At 48.0% G+C, this 27,987-nt stretch overlaps 2 protein-coding genes across 9 annotated transcripts in view; one reads left to right on the forward strand and one right to left on the reverse strand.

Moving 5' to 3' along the window:
* CUNH1orf94 (chromosome unknown C1orf94 homolog) overlaps positions 1-3,848 on the reverse strand; it is a 36,941-nt gene extending 33,093 nt beyond the window's left edge. The window contains exon 1 of one of the 2 annotated variants that reach the window (XM_021263296.2): positions 2,692-3,848. In XM_021263296.2, the coding sequence (XP_021118955.2) occupies positions 2,692-2,942 (251 nt within the window). In that variant the 5' untranslated portion in view covers positions 2,943-3,848. The remainder of the gene's footprint in view (positions 1-2,691) is intronic. The other variant, XM_004850908.4, reaches the window with a different exon arrangement.
* A 12,272-nt stretch (positions 3,849-16,120) lies between these two features.
* Positions 16,121-27,987, forward strand: part of Csmd2 (CUB and Sushi multiple domains 2) — a 582,265-nt gene continuing 570,398 nt past the window's right edge. For 3 of the 7 annotated variants that reach the window (XM_087215348.1, XM_087215347.1, XM_087215349.1), the window contains exon 1: positions 16,121-16,476. In XM_087215348.1, coding sequence (XP_087071474.1) covers positions 16,290-16,476 — 187 coding nt within the window. In that variant the 5' untranslated portion in view covers positions 16,121-16,289. The remainder of the gene's footprint in view (positions 16,477-27,987) is intronic. The other 4 variants (XM_087215344.1, XM_021263294.2, XM_087215346.1 and 1 more) reach the window with 2 other exon arrangements.

Consider the following 27,987-nt stretch of genomic DNA (forward strand, 5'->3'; position numbering starts at 1 on the left):
TTCATTTCTGAAACTCTACTACTTCCTAAGTGTAGAGCCTCAGCAAAGAAATTAATCCCTCCAAACCTCAGTTGCTTCATTTCTAACAAATATCCCTCTCTCTCTCTCTCTCTCTCTGTCTCTTTCTCCTTTCTTCTTTCTGTCTTCCTTTCTCTTTTTTCTCTTTTTTCCAGACTGAACCCAGGTATTTTTCACTGAGCTACATCTTTAGCCCTTGAAAATTTTTTAAAATTTTATTTTGAGACAGGATCTTGCTAAATTGCTAAATTGTGCAGGCTGGGATTCTCCTGCCTCAGCCTCCCAGAATGCTAGAATTATAGGCATGTCCTACCATGCCCAGCTCATTTTTAAAGTGGGGCAGGGTACAATGGAAACCCAAATGGCACAATCTAATAATTACTGAAACTCAGCATTAAACACATGGTCATTTAATATATACTATTCATTTTACATTTGAAAATTTTGCATAGTAAAAAGTAAAAAAAGATGAAAAGTTTAAAATACTATCTACCTCATGTAATAATTGTAGGGCTTAAGGAAATGATTAACATATCATTACAAGGAATTTTCATGAATTCCAATTATCACCAGAACTGTCTACCTGTCTTAGTCACCCTAGTAGCCCTGTGTAATATACAGTAATCATCTCCATTTGACAGATGAGGAGGCCAAACAAAGCTCAGTTAAATTAGCCGGCACATGGCGGCTGAAATGTGATCTGAAACCAGAGTTACCTGATTCCACCAGCACAGCTGCCTTTTATTTCAAGAAGAGCTCATTGTGTTTCACTTGGTTGATATCTACGCGATTATGATGTCGTTTATTCATCCAAGTCAGTGGTTTCCCAGCTCTTTTCTCAGTTACCGGAACTCCTTTCAAATGCAACCTGACTCAGAACTCCAGCAAGTAAAACTGACAAAAACTGAACAGCTCTGGCTGAAGTGGGGACTGGGGCCCAGCAACCAGCCCTCTTTACTCCAGGGTGTTTGCTGCAGTGCCCTAGGGTCTATGGGGCAGAGTGTGAAGAACCCAGATCAAAGCCAACAATCACAACCACACTACTCCACCTGGAACTCCATGAATCACAAACTAAGGGCAACCTCTTCTGTATAATTCATCTTCCATTTACTTGTCTCCCATCACATTTGATCCTCATTATCAACTCTGAGGTGGACAACGCAGGACATATCATTCTCAATTTGCAGATGAGGAAATCAAGGCCAAATGGAGTTAAACAAGTGGCCAAAGGTGCACCAGTTCAATTTTTGGCCAAATGCAGACTGGAAGTAGAGTCTGTTCTCCATTAATTCAGTGTGACCTGGCAGAGAGGGTGCCATCGACTGGAAATTGCTACTGACCCTTGGTCCACAAAGTGGACAATCAGCTCTTTGGCTATTGAGAACGGAGCACAGTGCCGATCCTCACCCCCCCCCCTTCCCAAGGCCCTGTCCCAGAACAGATGGCAGTGGGAAGGGGTGAAGAGCTTGGTGCCTCCAAAAGGTCTAATGGCAGGATTTGGCTGTGGACAAGCCATTCCCAGTTGAGCTATGTCATCCCGAGCACAGGGCAGGGGAGGCAAGAACAGCCAAAGTGCCTTCCACTTGTAACTGCAGCAAGCAAATTAGCCTGCATAGGGACAGCCAGTAGTGCAGACCTGGGCATCAGCTCCCCTTTGATTTTCTGCTGAGCTCTTGCTTAGATATTCTTGAAACTAGAGGCAGCTGATAAATGCCTAGATGGTCCTCCCAGCTCTGAACTGAGCTGGAGCATGTGCTGGAGCAGACAACACTTAATTATCACTTAGTCTTTAATTAGCACTTAATTATTAACACTTAATACATCTGTAAAATGGGGACACTAATACCTGCTTCACAGAGACTAGGAGGATTAATTAATCTTTGTAGCCCACTTTGAAGATGCAAAGCATTGAAGAAGTGCTCGACAGTGGCATTAATAACGTCAGCTGGTCTGATTTACTTTCTTTTCCTAATGAGGTCCCTTTTCCCTCTCTGTTCGTTCCTTGCAAATATCTATCCCCAAGATTATTTGCTCAACTTTGCCCTGGTGGAGAAACACTTAGCTCTGTGTTTCCCAGACACAGGATTTCCCATCCAGGGAACAGGCTATTTACAGCTATCTTCCTGCACTTTAATTTTCTATTATGTCCTCTGAATATGTCAATGGCTTCTCGGTAAATATTTTGATGTGTGCTCTTGCAGTAGCTTCTGTGGAGGCTGAATGGGACAGCTGCTCCCTGTATTAGGGAATTCCAGATGTGGTTTAAAACCACCAGACTCGCCTATGTGAATGCCCAGCCTTTGCGAGGGAGAGAGGAAGGATCTCCCAGCTGCCTCTGGGAACAGTCATGAGCTATCTCCCCTCAGCCTTGGCTAGGGTGCTTTTTCAAGGCCTTCATCCACATCTGAGTTGCCTATGCATTTAGAATGAGAAATGTCACCTTCATGCTGGTAAAGAGGCAGCCTAGAATACAACCTTGGTCTGGACCTTCCCCTAGGAAACTTCAGGACCTTTGCCTTCTATAAAGATTGCACACAGAACTATGGAGATGGAGAAAAGAATACAATGTTTAGGATTTAACCAGACTGAATAGTGAGTCAGATCATTTCCCCCCAGAAGGTCGGACTTCATCTCCCTCTTCCCTTGCTGCCAACCAAATACTGGGATACTCACTCTTCTTGGAAGCCAAGACAGTAGTCTCTTGGTGTCCCAGCTGTGAGGGCAGAGAGCTGCTCCATGGAGGTCTCGGGCTGCAGGGCCTCAGGCAAGTCTTGAACTTTCTTCCAGATTTCATGGCAAGTTTTATCCAAGCTATCTCGGGGGGTGTCCTGGTGGATCCAAACAAATCTGGGGAATGGGCCCAGGGCAGAGGGACGCTTGACCACCAGGGCAGAGGATGAAGGGAGCCCATTCCCGCTGGCCATCCTTCTCTCTTTCTGGGAGCGCCTTTCTCAACCCAGGACTTGGAGACAGAGGGACCTCGCACCGCTGCTCTGCATTCACCAGAAAGGGAGCTGAGGACCTGCCTTGGGGAGGTCAGTTCTGTCTGGCTATTGCTCCTGCCAGGTGGCAGCAGGACTTTGCTTTGGGTAGGGGTGGTGGGTGGAGGGACAGCTCTCTTTTGGGGAGGGGAGGCTTGTTTTGATTTGTTTTTATTTGCTCTTTCTTGACTCTTGCCCCCCCTCCCCTTAGAAGGAAATATTTAAAAGTCAACAAAACCCAGTAGCTTAGGAGGAGCTCAGGACTCAGGTGCCTGGGCAGGCAAAATGACATCTGCAAACAGCTGGAGGAAAGGACTGGTTCTCCCCACAGTCCCTGGCACACCCGCTTTCGGGACCTGAGGCTCAGCCCATTTTCAGCCAAGCCACTCAGACTCAGAGGGCTGGCTAAGGTCCTGGCACTGAGCTAGGCTCAGCGGGGGCAGGAGCCCCCCATAAGGTTCTGTCTCCGGCCTTTGGGGGACCGCGAGCACGCCGAGGGCCAACGGCTCCAGCCCGCCCCCAGAGTCCCTGCTTTCGATCGCCGGTCTCTCCTCTACTCGCTTCTGTCTCCCGCTCCCAACGCCGCTGTGGACAATCTCCAAAGACCCCACGGCAGCCAGCCCGGCCGCGGACCCCCAGCAGACACCGCGGCAGCCCTGCGCCGGCGTGCGATCGGCCGGCCGCAGAGGGACACGGTCCTTAAAAGGGCGCAGCCTCCGCAGGGCGGGCCAGGCTCTCCAGAGGGCTTTAACCAATTTCCGTGCCAAGTAACTCCCAGCCCCTTGCCGTCCTGCGCCGGAATTCCTTCTGTGAGTTTCAAACGCAACGGCTCGGTGCACGGGCCGCTGGGGTTCCGCGCCCAAGGCCCGCAGGTGGGGGCGGGGCGGGGCGGGGCGGGTCCCGCAGGAGCCCCAGGGCGCTTTTCCCATTAGAAGTCAAAGGCGATCTGGTTGTGAGCAAACCTCCAAGCCTTTAGGGTGGGGGTTACCTCTTTTTCAGTCTCATCTGAACCCTGATGGCCACTGTGGGGTGCTGACCTTGTGCCAAGCCCTGGGCTCATATTCAATCCTAATCAAGCTCATGAAATAAGTATCACTTTTCACAATCCTCTCACACGATGGGAGGAAACCGAGTCCCAGAGTCATAAAAGATTGTCCAAGGCCCACCAAGAAGAGGGAAGCTGGGATTCAAACTCCAAGATGTTAGGCCGGAAGCCGTGCCCTTAGCCACCAGACTCAAACACTGGGCTCTAGTAGGTCCGGGGGTTGGGGGACAGGAAGGTGCGTGTGTGAAAAAGAGGCCTCAATTAGCTTTTTGCTGAACAAGACTCTTCTCTCATCGGAGCAGCTTTCTTCAGCTGAGAGCTGACAGGATCCCTCTGTGTGGTGGTGGATGTTCCTCCAGGGGTTCCCCTGGGAAAGACCAGAAGAGGCAAAGAAAGAAAGAAAAAAAGAAGAGCGGATCTGGGGCTGCCTTGATCCTGACACTGCCAGTCCCAGCTGTGTGACTCTGACAACCTTCCTCCTTTGTTCCCCAATACCCAAGGAGCCCTTCTTCTGTAAGCAGGTGAGTTGCTGGGCACAGGAGAATCAAAAAGGGTGAGCTGCATTGGCAGCTTCTGCTCTCGTGGAGCCCATATTCCAATGGAGGGAGACAGTTCACCAACCAACAAATCAAGTGCCAGAGCAGTGGTTACGTGAAATCAAGGCTCTTGTGAAAATGACTAAATTAGCAAGGTGATAGGGAGGGAGGGAGGGAGGCCACATTAGTGTTAGTCAAGGGATGGATCTTTGAAGAGTCAATGCTTGAAATAAAATGGAAGTGTATTTTCTAAAAAAAATGGTGTAAGTTTATTCCAAGTTTACTTTTTTGGCACATAGTAGGCACTCAATAAATATATGTTGTGAACTAACGGTATACACTATGTGAAGTTCAGACACAGTAGGTGCCCAATACACAACCTTGCTCTTTACAGAGGGGCTGAGTTCCTGGAAATGTTGACTCTGAGTTTTGAAATCCGAGCTTCATTCCCCTTTGATTTTCATTATAAAATTGAAGATGTGCTCCTTTGGGGAAAATTCTGAGGACCGAGACTGAATAAAATTATAGTTAAGAATGTAGAAAACCTTTTAAGATAGTGTATTTAAAGGAAAAGTGATCATTTCTGATGAAATATTAATAGTTCTGAAAATGTCACTCGGTGTTTGTGCTGCTTGGCATTTGGTTGGCTAACACCCATGCTTAGAGCAGAGCACCAAAGACCCTGACTACCCAGGCCACAGGATTCTGGAAATCAGCCAGCTCACCCACCCCACCCCTGCCTTAGCTGGAAATCAGGCAATGGGGGATAAGTTGGAAAGGATGCAAAAATAAAATAGGGATAGGGAACAAAAATAGAGGCATGTATTTTAGAGCACACAGAGAAATGAGGCTTCCAGAAGATCCTGCAAAAACCCCATGCATTGTACTTAGAAACTACGTAAAGCTACATCTGATATGGTTGCCACTGTAGCCATATGGGGTTATTTTAATTGTTAATATAAGTTAATTAAAAAGGTCGGCTCCTCTCTTGCACTAGCCACGTTTCAGGTGCTTCATAACCATATGGGCCTACTGGCTCTCACACTGGACTCTAGAATCAGACTACCAAGGCTCAGACACAGAGTTCATCAAATTCTGAGTTTTCTGGCAATGTAGACTGAGGCAAGTTACCCTGTGGCTTGGTGTATTAGTTTGCCATAATTGCCACAACAAAGAACCACAGAATACCCGAATGAACATATAGAAATTTATGTTCTCACAGTTCCAGAGGCTAGAAATTTAAGGTCAAAGTGCCATCAGGGTTGGTTCCCTTCTGGGGCATGGTATATAGATGGCACTGTCTTTGTCCTGTCTCTTCACATGGATTCCCTACCCTGATCTTCTCTTCAAAAGACACCAGTTATATGGGGTTAGGGCCTACCCTGATAGCTTCATTTTATCTTAACCTCTTCTTTGAAGGCCTTGTCTCCAAATGTAGCTACATTCTGAAGCACTGAGGATCAGTATGTTAACATACAAGTACTAGGAGGATATAATTCAATCAAACACTTGGTTTCCTCGTCTATGAAACAAGATGATAATAAAGAACACTTGCTTTGTAGAATTGTGGTAGATATCCTATTACCAAGTAATTGCTTAAGACCTAGTAATTGCTAGAACAACACCTGGCACCGAAGAGGCACATAAAAGTGCTATACATTGGCTTGCTTGTTGATTACACTGAAATGTATGCCTTTGGAGTTTCCAAACAACAGCTTCTGTGCAATTGTAGGGAGGGAGAATTTTACCTGTATGTACTGGGGAAGTTGTTCTGTGATACACTCAAATCATCACATAAGCCTTTCCAGACTCTGTTTTTAAACACCTATCGTGGGCCACAGTTGTGCAAAGCATAAGGATTTGATTTTTTTTTTTTGGTACCAGGGATCGAACTCGGGTCCTTGTACTTGCAAGGCAGGTGGCCAAAGCATAAGGATTTGAGATGAAAAGGTCCTCAACTCCATACAGAGTCATAGCCTAGTGCAAGAGGCAAAATGTTCCATTAAGCTCCTGGGGCAGATGTGGTGTAAACTGACTTTCAGTTGGTTTTATATACCTCTAGCACAGATAGGTATGTGGCCAGCACTGTTACAGATGCTGAAGATAGAGTACAAGACAGGCTGAGTCCCTGTCTTTTTAGAGCTCAAAGTAAGGCATTTAATGGTCACAGACACTATTTCATGTATGTAAATTATTTTTTAGCTTGGAAACATTCTTTAATTTTCCTTTACTACCCATACTACCCTGGGATGATTGTTTAACCTCTTTGTGCTTGGTTAGCTCCTGTACAAAAACGATAATAAAATACTGACCTTATAGGGTTATTCTGTGACAACTGAGATAATACATGTAAAGAATTTAGAAGTTAGGCTGGCACATCCAATGTCTCCAGTGAAGGCTAGCTATCATGAGGTAGGATTCTGGAATTCTTGCTTTCCTATTTGGAGCCTATCTGGAGCCTCCTCCTTCAGAGGGAGCAACGTTCCCTACCTACTCTCCAGTCAAAGCCTTTATCCACCTGTCTTCCATCTCCGGCACAAACATGGCCACATTGAAAAACCCAGAAAGGTGGACAAGCCCTAGGTTCTTTTATAACCTTCACTACTTATTCTACAGGCCCTATTCTTCACCTAACTTATTTTATTAAACACACCCACCCCTGACAATATAACTTTTAGCATAAGAAAACCATGCGGATTTTTGTCATTTTGCTTTTGAAAGTTTTTGGCTATGAGTAATTTATTTATGATGGGCTATGATTTCTCACCAATCTTAGTGCCTCCTTGGGGAATCTTGCACAGTGAGCAAAACTCCAACCTACAAATCATTATCAAATATGATGAAACTTTTTTGACTACTAAATTCAACAGTTAATGAAGTTGACATAGTGCTACACTTTGCATTTAATTAAATATTTACTAATTTCAATGTTGTGGTTTTCTTCTTTGTATCGTGGGACGAATAATACCAGTTTCAGGGCTCAAACTTTTCTGTAGGCCCCTAAAAACCATAGAGACTCCCATTGCTATGCCAGTAATGCCTAGTGGGCAAAACTGCCCAGAGGCAGGACGCATGTACAGGGAGATCCCAGGCAAATTTCTTGAGAAGCAAACCACCAGAGGTGGAGGAAGAGGGAGTTGCAGCCATGTTTCATGGGACTGGCTCCCCCCAGGTGTTGTCTTGAGCACAGAACAGGGCTGCAGAGCAGCCAGCTGTTTTCAAGATGTTGAAAAGGAACGTGCTCTGCTCTGCAAGGAAAGCTGTGACTTGGTGCTTTTTCTCTCCTGGCAACATCAACAGCAATCTCGGTCATTTCCAGCAAGGGTGCCAGCTATCTCTCGTTCTTGCCCCTTTCTTTGCTTACTTGTGAGGAGGTAGTTAAGAGCTTGTCAGTGGCAACTGACACACTTGAATTTGAATTCCTGCTCTGTGTTTGCTAATAGGTACCTTTGTACATGCTTGATTTCTCTGGCATTACTTAATCAGCAAAATGGTAAAACAATACACAGGATTGTGGTAGAGGGGAGGTTTAAATAGAAAAATGCATGTAAAGTTCTCAGCACAGTGCCCGCCTAGCAGTGTGCTTTCCATAAAGAAAACTGATTGCAAGTATTATATATCATTATTAATAACCTTGCAATGTAAAACAGGAGCTTGCATGGATCTCCATTTTACATTGAGGAAAGGGAACTCTATAGTTTACGGATAAAAAGAAGATGGCTTAGAAGGAGTAGCCCAAAAGACAGCAACAAAGTTGGAATTCACTTCGGTTGCTTCCTGCTGTGTTCTTTTCTGCCAAACCCCAGTGATGATGGGCACCCCAATGACTTCTGGAGAGCCACTTTATAGGATCCTTCTCAACTAGAAGTGTAGTACCCAGCCACTCCTTCTTTAATTTCCATGCTGGGTCATTGGTCACCAATATACATTTATTTAAAAACCTCTACTAGCCTACTGCTGAGTTGATTTGAGGCAGCTTTCAGATTAAAAAGTATGAAATATGGCATTGAAGAATAAAGCAAGAACTGACTCATCTAAAGAAGGCAGAAAGAGTTGCAACTTTCAGGAACCTGAATTGGTCAGACTGTATAAAGGTAATAAAGTAATAAAACTGTGTATCCCTATTTGTCAGCTAAAGTAAAAATGGAAACATGTCGGGTGGCAGAGTTTTCATTTTCTGACAGCAGAAAATACACATCTTCATCTGCAGAGACAAAATGTTTCCTGGAAATAACCCCAAGCATGAATTTATCATGAGCCCTCGTATAAAGGACACTGAGTGACATAGTGGGCAATATATTCAATTCTGTTTTCATAAAAGACAGAAATACCATTAAGTTGGTCAGTTTCTCACATTGGGGTTCTCTGAAGACAGAGCATATTATATCGTAACTCAGGGTATTTCTTTAAGGAACTCAGATAATGAAGTCTAGGAGAGATAACTTTTGGTCCATTCTACAAACATTACTGAGCACTTAACTCAAGTATTCTTCCACACATGCATCCATCCATTCATCTATCCATCGATTCACCTACTCACCCATCCACCAGTCATCCATCCACGATTCACAGAATGACTATTATGTACCAGGCACTATTTTGGCATTGGCAAAGATTGCTTGTAAGAACTGACACTTTGATTTTGAGTTTTGAAGGGCAAATAGGAGAAGATTATGGATAGGAGAAGGAGGAGAAAGAGGAGCAGGGGGAAGGCAGAGGAGGCAGCACACACCAGGCTCCCAAGGGAAGGGGAGAGAAAGCCCAGCTCCTTGCAGGAGGATGGATGACCTCAGTATGAGAGTTCAGGAGGGAAACTTGAGGCTGGAGGGGCAGGCAGGTCAGACAATGGAGGCTCTTGTAGGGAGGCTCTAGCAGGAGCTTGGATTTTACTCTGTAGGCCATGGGGAAAGTCAAAGAAAGGCAGGGGAGCTGTGAAGTCAAGTTGGTGTTTTAAAAAGGTAACTAGTGGCTGAGAGAAAGACATTGGACTAGGCAAGAGCAGAAGTGAGCTGTTACTTAGCTGTTGTAAGTAACCTGAAAGACACATGATGGGGGCCTTGGCTAGGATCTGGGAGGTGTTAAGGAGGCAGAATTTAGAAGGCTCGTTGTGGCCCTGATGTGGAGGCTGTGTGAGAGGGGAGTCCAATATTACTCCCAGGTCTCTGGCTCAGGAATCTGGGCAGATGTGGAAACTGATCCCTGAGCTGGGGAACTGACCACAGACTGGAAATAGGCAAGTTCACTTCTGAGCAGGCTGAAGTGCAGGGTCTAGGGGGGTCATTGAAGAGGAGAGTGTAGTAGGCACAGGAAAGGCACTGGGGACTCAGGAGGCAAGAAAAGGTTTCCACCATAAGGAGCTGCAGGGGCACCATGGTGGGGTCAATTGAGAAAGCTGACAGTTACTGTGCCGGGGAGTCTCAGAACAGTGATCTGCTCCCCCTTGAGCTCTACCCAGGCATCCTGGGCTTCTGGTTTACTGAAGATTCTTCACACTGTGTCCAGCTCCTTGCATCAGCTGGGTCTGTGCTTGCTTTCTAAAAAGTTTTACTTCTTACCCTGTCCTTAGGCTGAACTAGGAGCTCCTTTCATTGTTTCCATCATATCCTATATCTCTCCTAGTGTAATTAATCATTACTTTTATCATTACTTTTATTATTTTTAATCATTAATTAACTTTTCACAGTAACTTTCAACCCCTTGAGGACAGGGAGAATGGATATGTGTTATTCTCTGTATTTGTTTCTCAGCATGTAGCCCAGAGCCTGGCATGGAGACTGATGTTTGTGGCACAAATAAGTAAATGAATGAGTGAAGAGACGTGAATGACACAGAATACCAGAAGAATAATGAGGAAAGATATAGAAGGGTATTGATAACTGCTATAACAAGCCCCAGTATTTCAATGGCTTAACATTATCAAAGGACGTTTTTCATGTAATAGTTCAATGCAAGTGTTCCTGACTTTCCTCCCCATGGTGACTTGGAGACACAGGTTTGTTGGTCTTGTGGTTCTGCTATCCAGGATCCTAGTGCTCTGTATCTAGTAAACAGAGGAGTAACCATGGAGGATGTTGTAGGGCAAGATTTGAATTTATATTCTGTTGGCTAAAACCTTGTATCATGAGTACTCCTAACTGCAAAGATAGCTGGGAGTTGTAGTCCTGATTAAACATGTGCTTCCCAGAGACAGCTCAGCATGATTGACATTTTAGGCCAAATAATTCTTTGGAATGGGGTAGGGGTCCTCTCTTTGTATTTTAGGATATTTAGTAGCAATCTTGGTCTTACATCCTAGGTTTCAGTAGCCCCTGTCAGTTATGAGAACTAAAAATGCCTGCAGACATTGCCAAATGTCCCCTGGAGGAAAAATGGTCCTCAGCTGAGAACCTCTGCTTTACACTGTGGAGGAGGAAGCAGGAATCTGTGATGTTCAACTAGCTGCCCACGCTGAAAGGGCCACCTAACCAGTGAGAAGACTGAGGAAAGGCTACCTTGTAGAGGTAACACTGGAGCTGAGTGGTGGCTAGGAATTAGAAAGAGAGGGAATGATGTTGCAGGCAGAGGAGACAGCATGAGCAAATCTGGGAGGCGTTTAGCACAGCTGATAGAAGGAACTTCAAGGAGAGAAGACAGCCTGGAACAGCCCCTTTCCTATGGATTATGGCCTGTGACATGCAGAGGAAAACACTGACTTCTGTGATGTCACTGGTGTGAGTTCTGCCCTTTTCCTCCTTTCACAAATGGAGAATTTTCCATGCTCCTGCATTTGGTAGCATTGGAGTCTCCAAACTGGTGGCTCTGTTGGCCTCTCCCTGCTGGTTGTGGAGGCCCATAGGCTCAGCACGGTTCCTTCTGGACTGTTCCTTCATGAACCCCTTCTGTTAGGGAGACAGATCACTGCCATCTCTACAGGAACAGCCCAGCCCTTGGGAAATAGTTGCTTCTGTCTGATCCCACTCGGGATTTAGGAGTCCCTGCCCCCAACTCAGATCCCAGGCCTTCCCTCAGAGGCCCTGCCTCACTCTCTGTCTCTCCTCTGCAATCTTGCTTGTTCCTCAGTCTCCATTTCTGCCCTCACATTGCTGAAGAATCCCATTTGCTTTCTCTTTCTGGGCTTTGAAAAGCCCTTTGATTTTTCTTAAGTTAGAATGAAAATTTCAGGGTATTGAATCTACTGGCCTGACTTGAATCAGGCTGAGTTCTCCCAAGCATCAGGCTTTGTTTTCTTTTTAAAACAAACTTGGATTGTGTCTGGGTATTAGGGTTATCTTGGTGAGTCACTACACTGGGGTGTTTTTGCAATGTGATATTGTGAATAGACTGCCACCCATGGCTGCCTGCTGCTCATCTGGAGAAAGAAAGGGGCAGGCAAGAGCCAGTTGTAGGGGCTGCTGGGCTGAGAGCCACACTCTGCCAGGCCAGCGGGGAAGGATACGAGCACCTCTTGGATTCCTGGTTCTCTATGGCCTGCAAGTGCTTCCATGGCCCTCATCCCCGCCTCTGCCCAGATCATTTGGAATACAATATTGCAGCTCATTCCATTTCAGTCACCTTGCAAGTAGTTATGCTTCTTTCCCTTTTTTTTTTCCTGTCCTTCCCTTCCTCTCCACTCCCCATAGAGTTGCCGGGGGGGGGGGGGGTACATGCCAGGCTATGCCACTTGGCTTTCATTCTCTAGAAATGCAAATTCACTTTGTATAACAGAGCCATGTCCACCTTTCCAGAGTATCTGCTGCTAAAGCAGCCATGCTATCCACAGACTGAATAGACATCTCTTTACATATTTATTTTGATATTCATCCATCTGCTGGCTCTTGTCCCTCTACTTGAAAAATCCTCCCCTCCTGTTATGAGCTAAGCATTCCTCCCTTTCATATTTTGAAGTCCTACCCCTCAGCCCCTAAACATGACCTTATTTGGAGAAAGATAAAGAGTTAAAATGAGATCATTAGGTTGGGATCCTAATCCAAAATGACTGGAATCCTCATATGAAGAAGAAATTAGGACATAGACATGCACAGAATGGTGACCATTGAAAACATAGGGAGAAGATGGTCATCTACAAGCCAAGGAGAGAGGTCAACCTTACAGACTCCTTGATCTTGAACTTCTAGCCTACAGAACTGAATGGAAATAAATTTATGTTTCAGCTACATGATCTGTGGTACTTTGTTATGATGGTCCTTACAAAACAATACATCTTTTATTTTCCACTACCAGAGAGTTAAATCCAAACTCTTCACCATCCCCTTTGAGACCCTGGATGAAATCCACTCCCCAAATCTCCTGGGTATTTCTTCTTGTTCACCTGGATCCAGCCCCACCCTCCTTTCCTTAGTCTCCTTCCCAGTTTAAGGTCTTACCTGTTCCCAACTCTTTGCATAGCTGCCTTACTGTATTTATTTTTATTATACTAGGGATTGAACTTGGGATCTTTGCACTGAGCTATATCCCTAGCCTTCTAATTTGTGTGTGTGTGTGTGTGTGTGTGGTACCAAGGATTGAACTTAGGACCTTGTGCTTACCAGGCAGGCTACATCTCTGACCCTCTAAAAATTTTTTGGGACAGGGTCTCACTACAATGTCCAGGTGGGACTCCAACTTGCAATCCTCCTGGCTCAGCTTCCCAGAGTCCTGGGATTACAGGTGTATATCACCATTCGTGGCTTCTTGCTTAATTTTAGATCCCGTCTTCAAGGTTTCAGCCTCAAAGATGCCTTCCCAGAACATCTCTTTAAACTAGACCAATAGTCTTTCCTATTGCACTGTGAACTTTTCCTTTATTCCATCCTTAATTACAAACTTTATGCATATTTATTGCCTGCCTTCATAAAGTCCAGGACTGTCCACTGTGGTGTATATTTCTTATCAAGCACAGTGTCAGGCCATGTAATGATGCTTAATAAATATTTGTTGAGTAAATGAATCTTCATCTGGTTAAAGTCTTTATCCAGGCATCAGGGTTCAGTCAAAATCTTACTCCCGTCCTTAAATTAGTCTTCTGATCTCCCAAGCCTAAGAAAAGCTTACTGTTTTGATATGTCTCTATGTAACACGGCTCTTCTTCAGCCATGGTGATTATCACTGTCTGCTTGTATCAGTTAAGTGTTGGTTTCTACCTCTGCTCTGCCTCCTCCCAAAGGAGGACCTCACACTCTGCATCCCTGTGTGCATCACTGCACAGCCCAGCTCAGCCCAGAGTGCAGGAGTTAATGTGTGTAGACTCAAATAGATCAGAGACAGCATCAATGGTGGAGGATGTAACTGGGTCGTTCTGAGAGTTAAAAGGGTACCCCTGCCTTCTGCAGCCCCCAGGGAGAAGAAAGATGACAATCTATTTGCTAAGGAGGGTTTTAGGGTAAATCTCATCTGCCATTTGTAGCCACAGAGCAAAGTTCTGGGGTGGGGTAAAGTCCATTACTGACTTGGAGACCCAGAATTGCAAAACAGTCCAATCTCAATGTCTCTCTCTACCCCCCCCCCCGCCCCCCAGCTGTGGGGCTGCAGAGAAGCCGGACTGACCATCACTGTTTGTTCCTTTTTCTGGAGAACTCAGCCCCCGAGAGAGGGAGAAGGTCCAAGATTAGGAGCCAGGAGCACAGCCAACAGTCCCCTAGGGGGCCACCCTCTCACCGCAAGGCCGGTCCCTTCCCTCCTCTCCAGCGCTGGTGGGAAGGCCTGGCTAGTCGCCTGGGCTGAGCTCTCTTTCGGGCGGCCTGGACAATGGGACGCTAAAAGCCCCCTTCTCGCAGCCACAGGGACATAAAGCAGGCCATTCACTGAGGAGTTCTGGCTGCTTTGGTTGGCTCTTGGCACCCAGAGAGGCGGCATTCTGGAGGGACGGGAAAGCAAGCGTGTTGGGGGTGGGGATGGGCTGGCGATTTGGGGGCTGCTAGCCAGCCCGGGGCCACCTAGCCAGCTCCCCAGCTGTGGGATGAGCTCATGCAGGGAAACCGGAACAACGTGGGGTAGGGAGGTGGGAGGAGGAATGGCATTTAGCAGGCTGCGAAAGTGTGGCTCTGGGGAGCAAGTTTTTTTTTTTTCTTTTTTTGTGGGGAATAAGGACAAGCATCCACTCCTTTGGTCTGGTACCCTCCTGTCCAATCTGGGTCGCCAATCCGGGTCGGTAATCCTATGGTTCCTCGGCAGGGCCTTCCCTGAAAATTCCTAGGGTCGACGACCGTCAGCCAAACTGGATAACCAATCCCCACCCCTCTCCTCAGCAATCCAGGTAGCAACCTCAACTCCCTCTCTTTGCACTTCCTGGGAAATTCTCAGGCCCCTCCACTCGCCAGCCACTGCCCCTGGGGGCCACGAAGACGCTAGAGTGGGGTTCGACCAAATCGCGCGGCTCTCTGGTTCCTGAAACTGCGACTACAGGCCTTTCTGGGTGCTTCCTGCAAAAGGAAGGGAGGGTGGAGGTGCCCCTCCGCAGGTGCCTTTCTGCTACCCGCGCGCCAACCAGGGGGTTCCTTCCAGAACCTCGCCCCTCCCTGGCCCCTCCAGCCTTCCCACACCTCTTCTCTGGCGGAGAGTTTGGCGTAGACAGCTAAGGAGCCATGGTGACCGGCGGAGGAGCCTAGGATAGACCAGACCGAGACGGCCGCGGTGTCGCCGTGGGGGATGGGGTGGGGACCTACGCTGAGCCCTCGGGCCTGGAGGCAGCGGCTACTCAGGGGAGGCGGGGAGCTGCTCGCTCTCCGAGGAGAACCTCGCCTGCTTTGGGGACCTGCTGGAAGGGGGAGGGGAAGAAGGAGCGGAAGAGTGTCAGGTTATTTAAATTTGAAGATAAATCGTCCAAGTAACTCTTGCACCGTCCTTCCACGGAGCTCATTCCCTACCCCCACCCTCGTGCACACAGGGATCCTTCCACCGTCCCGCGATTTTGTTTTAAACGAGGGGCAGGGCCGCTCTGGGTCAAATGAACGCCCCCCAACCCTGTTGCATCCGCTTGTTTGCCTTCGATTCTTAACCCGCCACTGTCTAGTACACACCCCTCTCTCCTGGGATGGGGTAGGAGGCTATTATGAAGAGGGCTCCTAAGCATCCCCCAGCTCAAGATTTCCAAGTTCAAAGCCATCACCTAAGATCAGCTCATAAGAACCACGACTTGGGGAACCGCGTCCTTCTTTGGTTACCTTTCCCCAGACAGTATTTCAGTTTCCAAACGTGGCAGAGACGTGTATGTGCCTGACTGTGAGTGCGTGTGTGTCTGTGCCGCTGTGTGTGTATGGGAGTGTATTAATGGGCGATCTTATACAAGAAAACCGGAGGACTTAACTTGAAAGAAACTGGTCAATTGTAAAACAAACAGGAATAAACAGCCCTTTAGATCTAATTTGTGGTTAATCTGGAGATAGAGGTGGCGCTGAAAAGGAACCCCCCACCCTCCAATATTTTTTCCTTGGCGCCTCCACCCCCAGCATTTGGGGCGGCGGAGAAGCGGCTCCGGAGTGATTAATCCGGGGATAATTCACCCCCCACCCCCCGGCGCGAACCCCGCGAAGCGGGATTGGAGCGAGTCATTTCCGAGAGCTCAGCGCGCCTCTCCCCGGCCGGGCGGACACTTGGTTCATTCCAGCCGCAGAAGCTCAGGGCTCCCGCGTACCGGGATTTTTCTCCGAGCAGAAAAAAAGCTCCAGAGCTCTCCTGACCTCCTTTCTCCTCAGCGGCGAGCGGAGCCTCTCCCTCGGCGCTGCCGGCCGCGCCATGCTGCGCTCGCGGGGACGAGAGTTGGGGCGCTGCGGCTGCCCCGCGGGGAGGGCTTGCGGCGAAGCCGGGATTTCGGCGCTCGTGCCGGGCGCCGGGAGCCGCTGGGGCCGCCCGCCGCCGCCAACGCTGCCGCCGCTGCTGCTCGTGCTGGGCTGGGGGCTGCTCAGCGCCTCGGCCGCCGCGGGTAAGTCCGCCCGCGCTGGGAAGCCGGCTACCGCCGCACGCCCCACCCGAGCCCGGAGCCCACCCGGCCTGGACCAGGTCTGGGTCCGTTCCCCCGCCCCCATCCCGCCTCCCCCCCCCCCCCCGTTGCCCACCCTCCTTCGCATCTTCGCCTCTGTCCGCCCTCCACCCCACTCTCAACCACGTCCTCACCTCCACCCTCACCCTCACCCTCACTGCTCTGCCCAGCCCCAACCGCAACTTGGCCGGATTCGGCCGATGTGAGGGCCTGGGAGACAGACATCCCTGCCCACGGTTGCGGGGCACGCGAATCGTGGCTTCAGTTTCTCCAGCCTCCTAAGGTGCCAGGCTTTTCCCCGATAAACTTTCCCGGAGCCCTACTCCCCCCCACCCCCGGCTCCCAATTCTGCTTGGCACGCCCGTCCTGGGGTCTGGAGAGGAACGGCGCGCCCCCTCTGCCTTTCCGCGTCTGCAGGGTCTGTCCTTCCCCGCCCCCGCCGGATCCGCCCTCCCGGAGACTGCGGCCTCCACCCCCCTCCCCAAATGTCCCCTCCCTCGGCACTCGGAGCAGGGGGTTGGTGCAGGTGGGCGTGCGCCCAGGTTTGGGGTCCCGCGCATTCTTTGTAGGAGGACTCAGATGGAGGCTGGGGGGTGTTGAACCGCGGGAGACGGTGGCGGGGGGTTGTGCCCGGGGGCGGGGGAGGGAGTGTCGCCGCCAGGCTCCGCGCAGACACGTTCCTCTCGGTTCTCTCTCCGCGCCAAAGTGCCCTTTCCCGCGCCCTGCTGCAGCCGAGCGCCCGGGTTGCGGCAGCGGCGGCGCAGGCGGCGGGACCCACTCCGGGTAACCAAGTCCGCGAGGGGGTAGACCTGGCGGATGCGGAGAGTCCCGGAACTTCTCGATGTCTGGCTGCGTCTTGTAGCTCACGGGGGAGGCACGCGGACCTTGGAGCGAACCCAGTCCCCAGTGCAGGGCACTGGCCTCAACGGGTCCACTTTACCCACGGAACCCCCTGAAGCTCAGCTCTAGCCACACCCTAGGAAGTTCTGTGTGTCATCGTGGGGAGGGGTCCAGACCGGGACGCCCGAAACCGCATTTTCCTTTAGCCCGCAGGCTGAAACCCACTGGAGAGGAAACCCCCAAACACCTGCTGCCGAGGCCGGACCCAGTCTGGAGCAGTGCTGTTTTTGCTGGCTGATTTTTTTTTTAAAACCACTGATTGAATCTCTGAAGATTGGCCTCGGCCACCCCAGAACCCCAGGGTCCCTTTCGGAGAATGCGCCCCTCCCTTGGCAGGCCAGTGAGCGGCAGGCTCCCTGACCCGCTCGAGGCGCCAGCAGCTTGTGAGCCAGGCCCCAGGGATGACGTCGCCTACCCCTTAGCTGCTGGGTTGTTTGGGTCGGGGTCAGGAAGTCCCAAGGAAGCCCTGGCTCTTTCATCCCTACTTGACCGGACTTTCTCTGATTTTCCTAAGAGTCATAGCCGCAGACACCCAGAGAGGGGCGCCCGCGATGCGCGTGCCTGGTAGCCCTGGCTCGCGCACACCCACACCCCCGAGGAGGCTGCTCACGCAGACCTACGCTGGTCACCCAGACTTGCCATATGGGCTGAGGGGGGGATCGCTGTTACCGACCGTCAGGCCTCTTGGACGTTTGTCCAAGCGAGTCCCCTGCTAGAGAACCGCTCTGAGTCTGAAGGGATTGTTTTTCTGGGGCCGGGGTTTTAGCTCAGTGGTTCCGGCGCCTGCCTAGCAAGCTCAAGGTACTGAGTTCGATCCCTGGAACAGAAAAAAAAAAAGACTTTCTGACTGAACTTGTCCCTGCCCCTTGGGCATGTCGTACCCCTGGGGAGAGAAAAAGGCCGACTCTTAGCTTGCACAGTGCTCCTTGGTGCTGGAATCCTGCCTTGAAGGATCCATCTGCTAACAGCTCTGGTCCATAAAGAAGTTGGGGCATGTGCACGCGTGTGTGTGTGTGTGTGTGTGTGTGTGTGTGTGTGTGTGTGTGTGTGTTGCTTGAGGGAAGGGTAGTTCTCTGGCAGGCCGTGCTCTGGCTTCCAGTGTGTTCATTTCTTTTTAAACCTTTCTTGTACATTTACATGTGCTGTCTCGTCTTGCAGGCAGCAGAGATTTGGAAATGGACTTGGTGACAGGAAATCAGCACAGGGGAGGGCGAAGCACATTCATTTTGCGTTCACTTCATACTGTTGACTCTGAAAGATGCTCAGGACTGAGGCAGCTCCCTCTTAGGCTTGGTTATCACTGGCTAGAAAGAATATGAGGATTTGGTAGTGGGAACCTTCTCACCCACCTTTGCCTGCTTCCTCAACCCTTTCTATGCCAGCCTGCCTCACACCCCACTTCCTTGAAGATTTCCTCTCCTGTTGTCCATCACTCTCTCTCACCTTGTAACACCTTTCCCCTTGACTGTAATATTAGGTGCATTTTTAACATAACACATGTCAAGATGGTGTTTTGGCCCTCCTGAACTCTCTTAGCCACTGTCCCATCTCTTTGTCTTTTACCATCAACTCTATTCAAAAGAATCTTCATTTGCTTTCTCTACTACCAATCACTCTCTGTGTTACCCAGGCTTTTGTCCCCCAGTATTCCTCAGGAATGTTCTAGAAGAGATCACCAATGACCATCATCAACCCAAATCCATTGTAGTTTCTCTAACCTTATCTTCCCCTTCTTCTGTATGGCTTTCGAAATTTCTTCTCCTCAGGCTCCTGGGACACTATATTTTAATGGTTGTTCCTTCTCAGTCCTAATACTAATACTTATTCTCCTGCCTGAAGTATGGTATCTTTCAGCATTCAATTCCATGTACTTTTTTCCATTCCCCTTCACCACTTCTGTGTGACCTCATCCATGCCCATCTCTTCAGTACATACTCCGAAGCTCCCAGACAGACCTGTGTTGCCAAGGCATTTCCAAATAGATGTCTATTGGCTTCCTAGTCCACTGACACTCTAGATCCAGACTGTATATACATCCCGCTGACTCTTCCACTTGTCGCCTCAATGTTTCCCTTCCAAAGCAAGCTCATTAGCTTCTCCCCTAACCCTCTAGGATTCCTCAGTTACCCAGCCCAGAACCTTAAGAAAATCCTCAGTTTCTTCCTCATCAAGTGGCCACTGGGTTCTGGCTGTTTTATGCCCTCAGTTACTCTCATGAACAACTACTTTTCTCTGGATTAAGGAGTTCTGAGAATTAAAAAGGCTCTGATGTCCCCATCCCCTTAATAAATAATTGCAAATAGAAACAATATTAAACTATAAGGAGTTCTGACAAAGTTCTGGGTTATTTTCCCCCATGCTACCATGCCACCTTAAGAAAAGCCAAACATCAACTAATTTGTAAAATTTTTCTTCTGCTTTTCTTATTACCCAAGGGCTTGGTTTTAGCTTGCCTCTAGTAAGACTGGAGCACCAACTGTACCCATTGTCCTATTACAGTACAAATTGAATGGTATTAAAAGTGTTTATTGGCTTTGCCTATTAAACTGTGTACTTCCTGAAGGCAGGGACAATGGCTTATTTCCTCAGCATCCACCTCAGAACCTGGCATAGAATTTGTGTCTGATGAGTAGATGTTATACTAGCAGATGATTTTCATATTTTTTTCTTGGACAGTTTTGTAGGGACTGATAAGGCTAAATCAGGAGTTTTAGGGGTCAAGGAAGCCAGTTGGTTTGCAGAGGTAACTCAGTGACAAAGACACCTGGTCCCCAGTTGCCTTCGCTCCACAGCTAAATGTCACAGATTGATGGGACAGCTTCTTAGATTCTAGAGATGAAGTATAAGTCCTGGAAGCCCATCCCCCAACACCAGCATGCCAAGGAAAAGCATTTAATTGCTCAGTCATCAACATATGTGTAGATTTGTGTTTCTTTTTGCAGTTGAGCTGTGGGCTCATGGTTTAAAGAAGTAAGCTGATTATAGTATAGCAGTCAGTCCTGGTCCTATTTATGGCTGGTGACTGTGTGACTTTGTCGGAGGGGAGGCTAGAGTCATGGGCAGGGGACCTGGAGCACCAGATGGCAGGGTCTTAGAAGCTGCAAGGTTTCAGTTTGTCCAGAAGAGTCCAGCAGGTGGCTTCAGCAGCATCACACTGAGTCACGTGCCAGCCTACTTGTTTCATGATCATTGTCACACCAGCAAGACTCAGGGACTCTGATTACTCAGCAGACCTACACATTTCTAGCTGGTCTTCAGATCTCCCTCAGGTACAGGATTCCCACCTGTAAAAGACAAGTAATTTCTCTGTTACAAGAAGGACTACAGTGGCAGGCCCAGCACCATACCTGCCTTGTAGAATGTGCCCAGTGATAGAAGGTGGATCTGAACAACAACACCGAGGACAAAGGAGTCAGTCAGGAAATCTGGGTGCCTTCACCATGTCCTGCCCACCTACCATGCTCAGAAAGCTGCTCTGGTGATGATATGTGGGCATCTGATACCTTACCCAGGGAAGCGATACTAGTAGCTAGTGCTCACTAGCACTCTCTCAGCCCCTTGCAAGTATTAGCTTGGTCCTCTCAGCAACCCAGTGGGGCTGGCAGTATCGCTGGCCCTACTTGACAGACAGGGAAATGGATTCGGAGAAGGCACATCCACATAAGTGGATTATAATAAAAAGTAAGTGGCTAAGGCTCAGAGGTTAAGGCACAGTTTAGATCCAGGCCTGCCTGATTCCACATCCCTTACTGGTAACCACCCTGCTCTGTGACTTTTCAGGGCACTCCATGGGTACCTGCCTTTTAGAATCCTTCTGTACTCATCCATTATGCTGTGCTGCTTTTGTACTTGAAGTCTGGATCCCAAACTTCCAATCCTCAAGCTGCCATCATCCATCCAGCCCAACCACAAGTTCCCCAGGGGTGACTACAAACTCACCCTTGGTTTCCAGCCCCAAATGCACATCTAAGTGGAACTCTGCTGTGGGCTCTCAGAACTCCACATACTACATATCATAGCATCTTCATCTTTCTCCCCAGGACTCCTTGAATGTTGGTCAGTTTCTTTCTGGCCCAAGTTGAAATTTCCAGAAATAGAAAGTCCTCATCAACCTTTGGTTGATATGCATGGATCCCAAAATGCTGGAAGCTCCCCTCTCCTGCTCTAAGGGCTCATTCTTCAGGGAGATATTGGGAGTCCTTTGCAGCTGTCACCCAGAGTCCTATCAGAGAAATGTGTCTGGCACAATCCAGGAGAACCAGGGTAGCTCATGGAAAGTCTAAGATCAGAGAAAGGGACTTTATCTACCCTAGAGCTGGGTGGATGTTTGCCCCCACGTGAAGCAAAGGCCTGGGTGGAATAGGGGTTCACATTCATGACTCCTCTCTTTTGGATTCCCACTGAAAAATAGTTTTTACTTTCCACCTGTTGGTCTCTGTATTTTTGGAAATTTTTAAACAGAATTGGTCTCTAAGGGGATTCCGGTCCTATTCTTGAAAATCATCATTATAAGCAACTGTTGTGGTGCTAAAAATAATGAATGTATAGTCAAATTATCGAGAATGCCAAATACCTCTTAAAAATTTATTTGAGAATCTCTTGTATGGTCTGGAGCAGAAAATAAGGGCTCACATTGCAACATAAATAGGCTTCCCCTCTGCCAGTATCTCATTTATACTCAATTAAGAGCAATTATAATTCAGAAACTTCAAAAACTTGTGTCCATCTCCTAGGTTTTCAAACAGAAAACAGAATAAGCCCCATTATTAAGTAGCTACATCTATTTATTGATTGAAAGTAAGCAAGTGTGGCGGTTGTAACTTTAAAGGGAGAAAGCAGAGACTTTGAAATTTAGACCATTAGAGATACAAGTGTATTATCACAGAATGCGCGGGCATTTTGTGGGAATGATTGATGGCCTTTTGTGAGATGAGCAAGTGTGTAGTCGGCTCAGGCCTGGGGTGGGGGTTGTCTTCCTGCTGCTGCCTAACTCCTTTCCCTTTTCCCAGCATAGCCTACTTGCTATATGGAGAGTGGAGTCAAGGATGGAGATTGGTGAGGCTTGGTGAGGCTTGGTGATGATATGTGGGTGTCTGATGACTTACTTGGCAATAAGGAGGAGGTGAAAGTTCACTGGTTTATTTTATACCCATGTTTAAATATTCCTAGCATGAAAACAGCTACTTCCCTGGTAGCATCTCCACCATCCAGGGACCTGTGTGGTCCTGCCCTCCTGGCCTTTCTCACATGTGAGGTCCCAGAGGGCCAATCCACAGCAGAGTGTCTGGGGGAAGGCATTTTTGGTCCAGGGGTCTGGACACCAGTCTTCCAGCTTTGCTCATGATCCTACCAACCTGTGTGGCCATGAGTGAATCAGTTCACTTTCCGTTTGCTCACCTGTAAAATGGAAATAATAATATTCACTCCATCTGTGTCATGACAGATTGTTAGTCGCTTTCATCAGCAAACAGAATGAAGCCAGAGTTATTGGAAGAGGACCAAAAGATCAGTTGTTCAAGCCCCATTCAATAGGAGCTCTTGCCCAGTGGTCAGGGTGGCTTGGCTTTCCAAGGACAGCGAGCTCATACCTCTGCCAACAGTCTGCCCGCCTATGCCTCCAGCTTAAGGGCAGTGGGTGAAAGAGGGTGGACTTGCTGAGCTTTTGGTTTCAATCCAGTCTTACCCTGCAGTCATCTGTGTAACTGCTCCTGATAACTTGAATGGGAAGAGACAAGATGCTCTCATCCACGGCCCTTCAGACATCCTGGCCATAGCCAGCTGACCCTCCATCCCATGGGCAGCAGCACTGTTAAATTCAGTGTGGGAGAGGTAACCATTTGGGCTTTGCTTTCACAAACACATCCATCTAGAGACAAGATCTGAGTGCAGGTCTTTTAACTGGAGCAGGATGAAAAGTCCATACATTCAGGGGCCACTGGAACTCTCATCTCCTATGACATTGTTCCAAGGAACATAGAAAGAGGAAAATATTACAGCGATAACTTTCCTGAGTCATGTGGAAGCCACAGTGAATATCGTTTGTTTTTTGTTCTGTTCTCTCTTTCCCCTTCCCTGCCTCCAACCTCAGGAGCGTAACACTGAATTACTCCTCCCCTTCATCCATCACACTTTGTGTGATCATTTGTCTGTGCAAGATCCTTTCTTATTTCATTTAAAGTTTCCTCCCTTTGTCCCCAGTCCCACAGCTGTTGTTGCTCTCCTTTAATATATACCTAGCCTGATACATTTGATATGTCTTGAAATATACACAGATCCTCATAAAATATGTAAGGTCATTTTTATGTGTATGTATTTTTAATTTCCATAAATGACAATTGATCTATAAATTTCGTCTGGTTTCTTACTTTATTTACTCAACACTGTGTTTTGAAGATCTACCCCTGCTTCTAGTTTAGGATTTCTAACTGCTGAGTTGCATTACGAGTTACACATCTGTCTCATTTTATGTACCTGTTCCCCTGGGGACAGACTTCTGGCTTGTCAATTTTTCCTCACCATGAATGAAGCTCTAAAGAATATCCTTATACCTGCCATCTTAGGGCTCTGTCTGAGAGACTCTGGACTGTACAGGTGGGTGAGTAAGATCCCTGAGTAGTCTGTTAATTTCCTATATTTTGCCATACTGTTTTCTAGAACTGCTATGCCAGGTCTCAGTTCTACTAACACTTTTTTCTGTCTTCCCACATCCTCATCAATACCTAATATTATCCATCTTTCTAATATTGCCATTCTTAGGAGATTCAAGGGCCATCCCATTGTTTTAATTTGCATTGCCCCGATTACCATAAGTTTGAAATACACTTGTTAGCTGTTTGAGTTTCTCTTTTTGTAAATTGATTATTCATATTCTTTGCCCATTTAAAAAATTCAATTCCCTGTCTTAATTTAAAATTATTTGGTTGATTTGCAGAAGTTCTGTTTATTTTCCAAATATTGCACTTTGTCAGTTTTAGAGGTTACAAATAACTTCTCCAAATCTCTGTCTGTTTTCTTTACGATACCTTTCTCTGGACAGAAATGCCTTGTTTTGATGCTGTCAGAACAATCAATGTTTTGGGGGAGGCAGAACTTGAGAAATACAAAGGTGCTGATCAACTAGGGGAAGTGGTGCTAAGCTAAGGGAGGAGTGGGTTCCCAGGCCCTCCTGGGTTCATTCTCTTGCAGGGCTGGCTCTCTACATGGAGGGCTTTGAGGAGTCCCAGAGCCTTCCTGTAAAACCTGGGCTCCTAATTCCTAAAGAAGGTCTCCCTTCTGACTCAAGACCCTGCATTTAGTTAAAGTTCAAATTAATAAATCAATGGATACTACACTTGGAGCATGTGAGGTATTATTCATTCCTTTAGCAGGCATCTATGGAGGGCCTGTGTCATCCAGAACTCTCAGATGCACTGGGGATGTAGACAGTTTTCTCTGGTATGTATATGTGAGGGCAATCAGACACACTGTTCTCAGCAGCTTTATTCACCATAAAAGGTGGAAGCAACTCAAGTGACTATGGGTGGATGGGTAGATAAATAAATATAGTATAGCCATGGAATGGAATATCATTCAGCCTTAAAAAGACAGGAAATTCAGATACATGCTACAGCACGAATGAACCTTGAGGACATTATGCTGAGTGAAATAAGTAAGGCACAATAGGACAATGTGGTGTGATTCTACTTCCATGAGGTATTGAAAGTATTCGCATTCATGGAGACAGAGAGTAGAATGGTGGTTGGCAGGGGCTAGGTGGATGGAAGGAGTAATTCATGCTTAGTGGGCACAGTTTCAATTTTGTTAGTTGCAGAGTTCTCTGGATGGATGGTGAAGATGTTAGCACAACAGTGTGAATGTACTTAATGCTGCTTAGCTATACAGTTAGAAATGGTGAAGATGCTCGATTGTATGTTGTATGTATTTTACCACAATACAAATTTAAAAATGAAGAGAGGCAACAGGTTAGACTGAAGGGGCCAAGGAAAGCTCTGAGCCAAGCAATAATAACACCTCCCTGCTTGGGGCTGACTCAGCAGGTCATTTCCTTATTCCATCTCCTGGGGAGATCCATGTTTTACCTTCTCACAGCCATGTGTGCTGTCAAGAGTGTGGTCTTTCTGCCTTTTCTCCCACTCCCCCTTCTTCTCTATCAAGCTCCTTGATCTAGCTCCCTCCCCCTTTCCTTTCTGGTCCTTCCTCTTCCCTAGTCCTGCCACTGCCCTGGACACCAAATTGCGCTTTCTTTGTAGAGTCATCTTCCTCCCCACCTCCCAGCCCCACCATCAGTTGCAGCCTCTTTCTGAACTTGACCTTGATGACTCCTTCCCAGGAGCCTCCCTTCCATGGCCTTTCTTTTAGCCAGGCTTCAGCCCAGCAGCTCTATTAGCTGGGAGGGCATGCAAGGCCTTTGCCTGCTTCCACATGCTTAGGACCCAAGGAGTGACTCACCGGAACATTAACTGGGTACCTAATGTAGTGGCCCTGAGCTGGGGGGTCATGAATGCAAATACCATTGAAAACCAAGTTCTCTCCCCCAAGACAGTTGTAGGCTACCAAGGGCCCCGGGAACACTAGGCATCCAGAGGTTTGGGGAGAGGCAGGGATGGCTTCCTCAAGCCTGAGCAGGCCTGGTTGGAGGTGGATGACGTGGGGAGCTTAGGCAGAGGGAGCAACTGGAGGGGTGCTGAGAGCAGCAAGCTGTGTTTGGGTCAAGTCAGGTTTGTATTTCTCCCTTTCACAGCCTTCTTACCTTCATTTTGAGACCTGTCCTTTCTTGGACACTCTGGCCCTGTTCTGAGAGTCACACCTTACTCTCTTATACTTTACAATGCTCCTCAGCAGCCTGTCACTTTGCAGTTGCAGAAACTGAAGTTTAAAGAGATTGAGTTGTTTGTCCAAAACCACGTAGCTTGGGGAAGGGACAGTCTGGATTTCATCCTCCTCTGATTCCAAAGCCCGCAAACTTATCCATCACATGGGTTTCCATTTAAAATACAAATTCCCAGGCCACACGGTGAATTTCAGAAGGAGAGCACCTAGCAACAGGATGTGGGGGTACCTGCATTGTTCAGGAGGTTCCTGTGCCATCTTTGTCACCCACCTGTCCAAGAATGAACAGAGGAAGAGCTGAGGTGCTGGGTGGTTTTGGAGCCAAGGCCACCTCCACGTGTTAGCCCGCACCTGGGCTGCTGTTTGCAGCAATCCTCCTCGCTCCTCTCCCCCTCCCCTTCTTTTATTATCTGGCCAGTGGTGGTGGCACCAGGATCTGCCCCCAAAGGGGCACAGAGATGTGGTCCTGAGGATGACCAGGTTTATGGTGATGACATTAGGGAGCCCCTCAGAGGATCTTGGGCAAGCATTAGCATTCTTAAACTGCTTAGCACAATTCACAGAAGACCTGGGGTAAGGGCCTGCTTGACAGCTCTGAGCTCCTGAATCGCTGCATCCTTCTCCAGCTTGTATTTGTGAGGTGAGAACTCAGGATCCTCGGGAGTCTTACCCTCAGCTTCCTCTGCACACTAATTCCCATTATTCTAGATTTAATACTCACTGAGGTGCAGGCACAAAGCGGCGATATGCAATTTTCTGTGGGCCTTCTGGCAGCTTAGGATAGAGAAGGTAGGCAGGCAGAGGCCAGGCCTTCTAGCCTGGGGTTGAGGGGGCTCCAGGAAGAAGCCCTGGAAGAGGGCAGCCGGTGAGCCCAGGTTTCAGCCCTTGTCTTATTTGTGGCTGGAGCAGGACCTAGCCCAGGGGATGGAAGTTCTGGGGTTGAGGGTCCCTAGCCCAGTGAAGGGGCATTTAGAGAGTCTGCAGTCCTAGTGAGAAGCCATAGGTTCACCAGGGAAACTGAGGCAAATAGTTATGCAAATAGGGAATCTAAGGCAGGAAGTACAGAGATTTTGGGAGGCCCAGGGATGGCAACACCATCGATTTATCTGTCCATCCATCCATTCATCCATTTAGGAAGCAAGGGAGGGACTATTAATGAGTGCCCTAGAGACAGGGGTTCATGACCCGATGAATTTAGGAAATTTTGGGCTGTTTTCCAGTGTGTGATCCAAGGTATCTCAAAGAAGTTTCTTAGAAATACAGCCTCCTAGCTGCCACCTCCAACTTATAGAATTAGAATTTACATTTTAACTAGATCCCCAGATGATTCATGTGCCCATGAGAATCAGAGCACAAGGTGAAGCGTTTGTTGAGCACAGACTTCAGAGTAAGGCTAGCTCAGGGGCAAATCCTGGGTTTAGCTCATTTTGGGCCGCAGTTGCCAGTTAGGAAAATGAGGCAAACTCCTGTCCTTGGAGTCCTGCTTCTAAAGGTCCATGCTTGCAAAGTGCCTGGCTCAGAACTTACTGCCTTGTGGCCCCTTCATCCCAATTAGTCACCCATCCATGCCACACTGAGGGAGAGGGTTTGGCCCTTTTGTTCTTACTGTGTCCTCAGCACCTAGGAGAGTCCCTGCAGCCTGCTAGGTGCTCAGTAAGTATTATGAATGAATGAATGAATGCTCATCAGTGGTTGTCAGATCAACCTGAGCACCCTGGAAGCTAC

The sequence above is a fragment of the Heterocephalus glaber genome, unplaced genomic scaffold (assembly GCF_053883595.1).
Source record: "Heterocephalus glaber isolate CG9 unplaced genomic scaffold, H.glaber_assembly_v1.0 deba00001452, whole genome shotgun sequence".
NCBI classification, from domain to species: Eukaryota; Metazoa; Chordata; class Mammalia; order Rodentia; family Bathyergidae; genus Heterocephalus; species Heterocephalus glaber.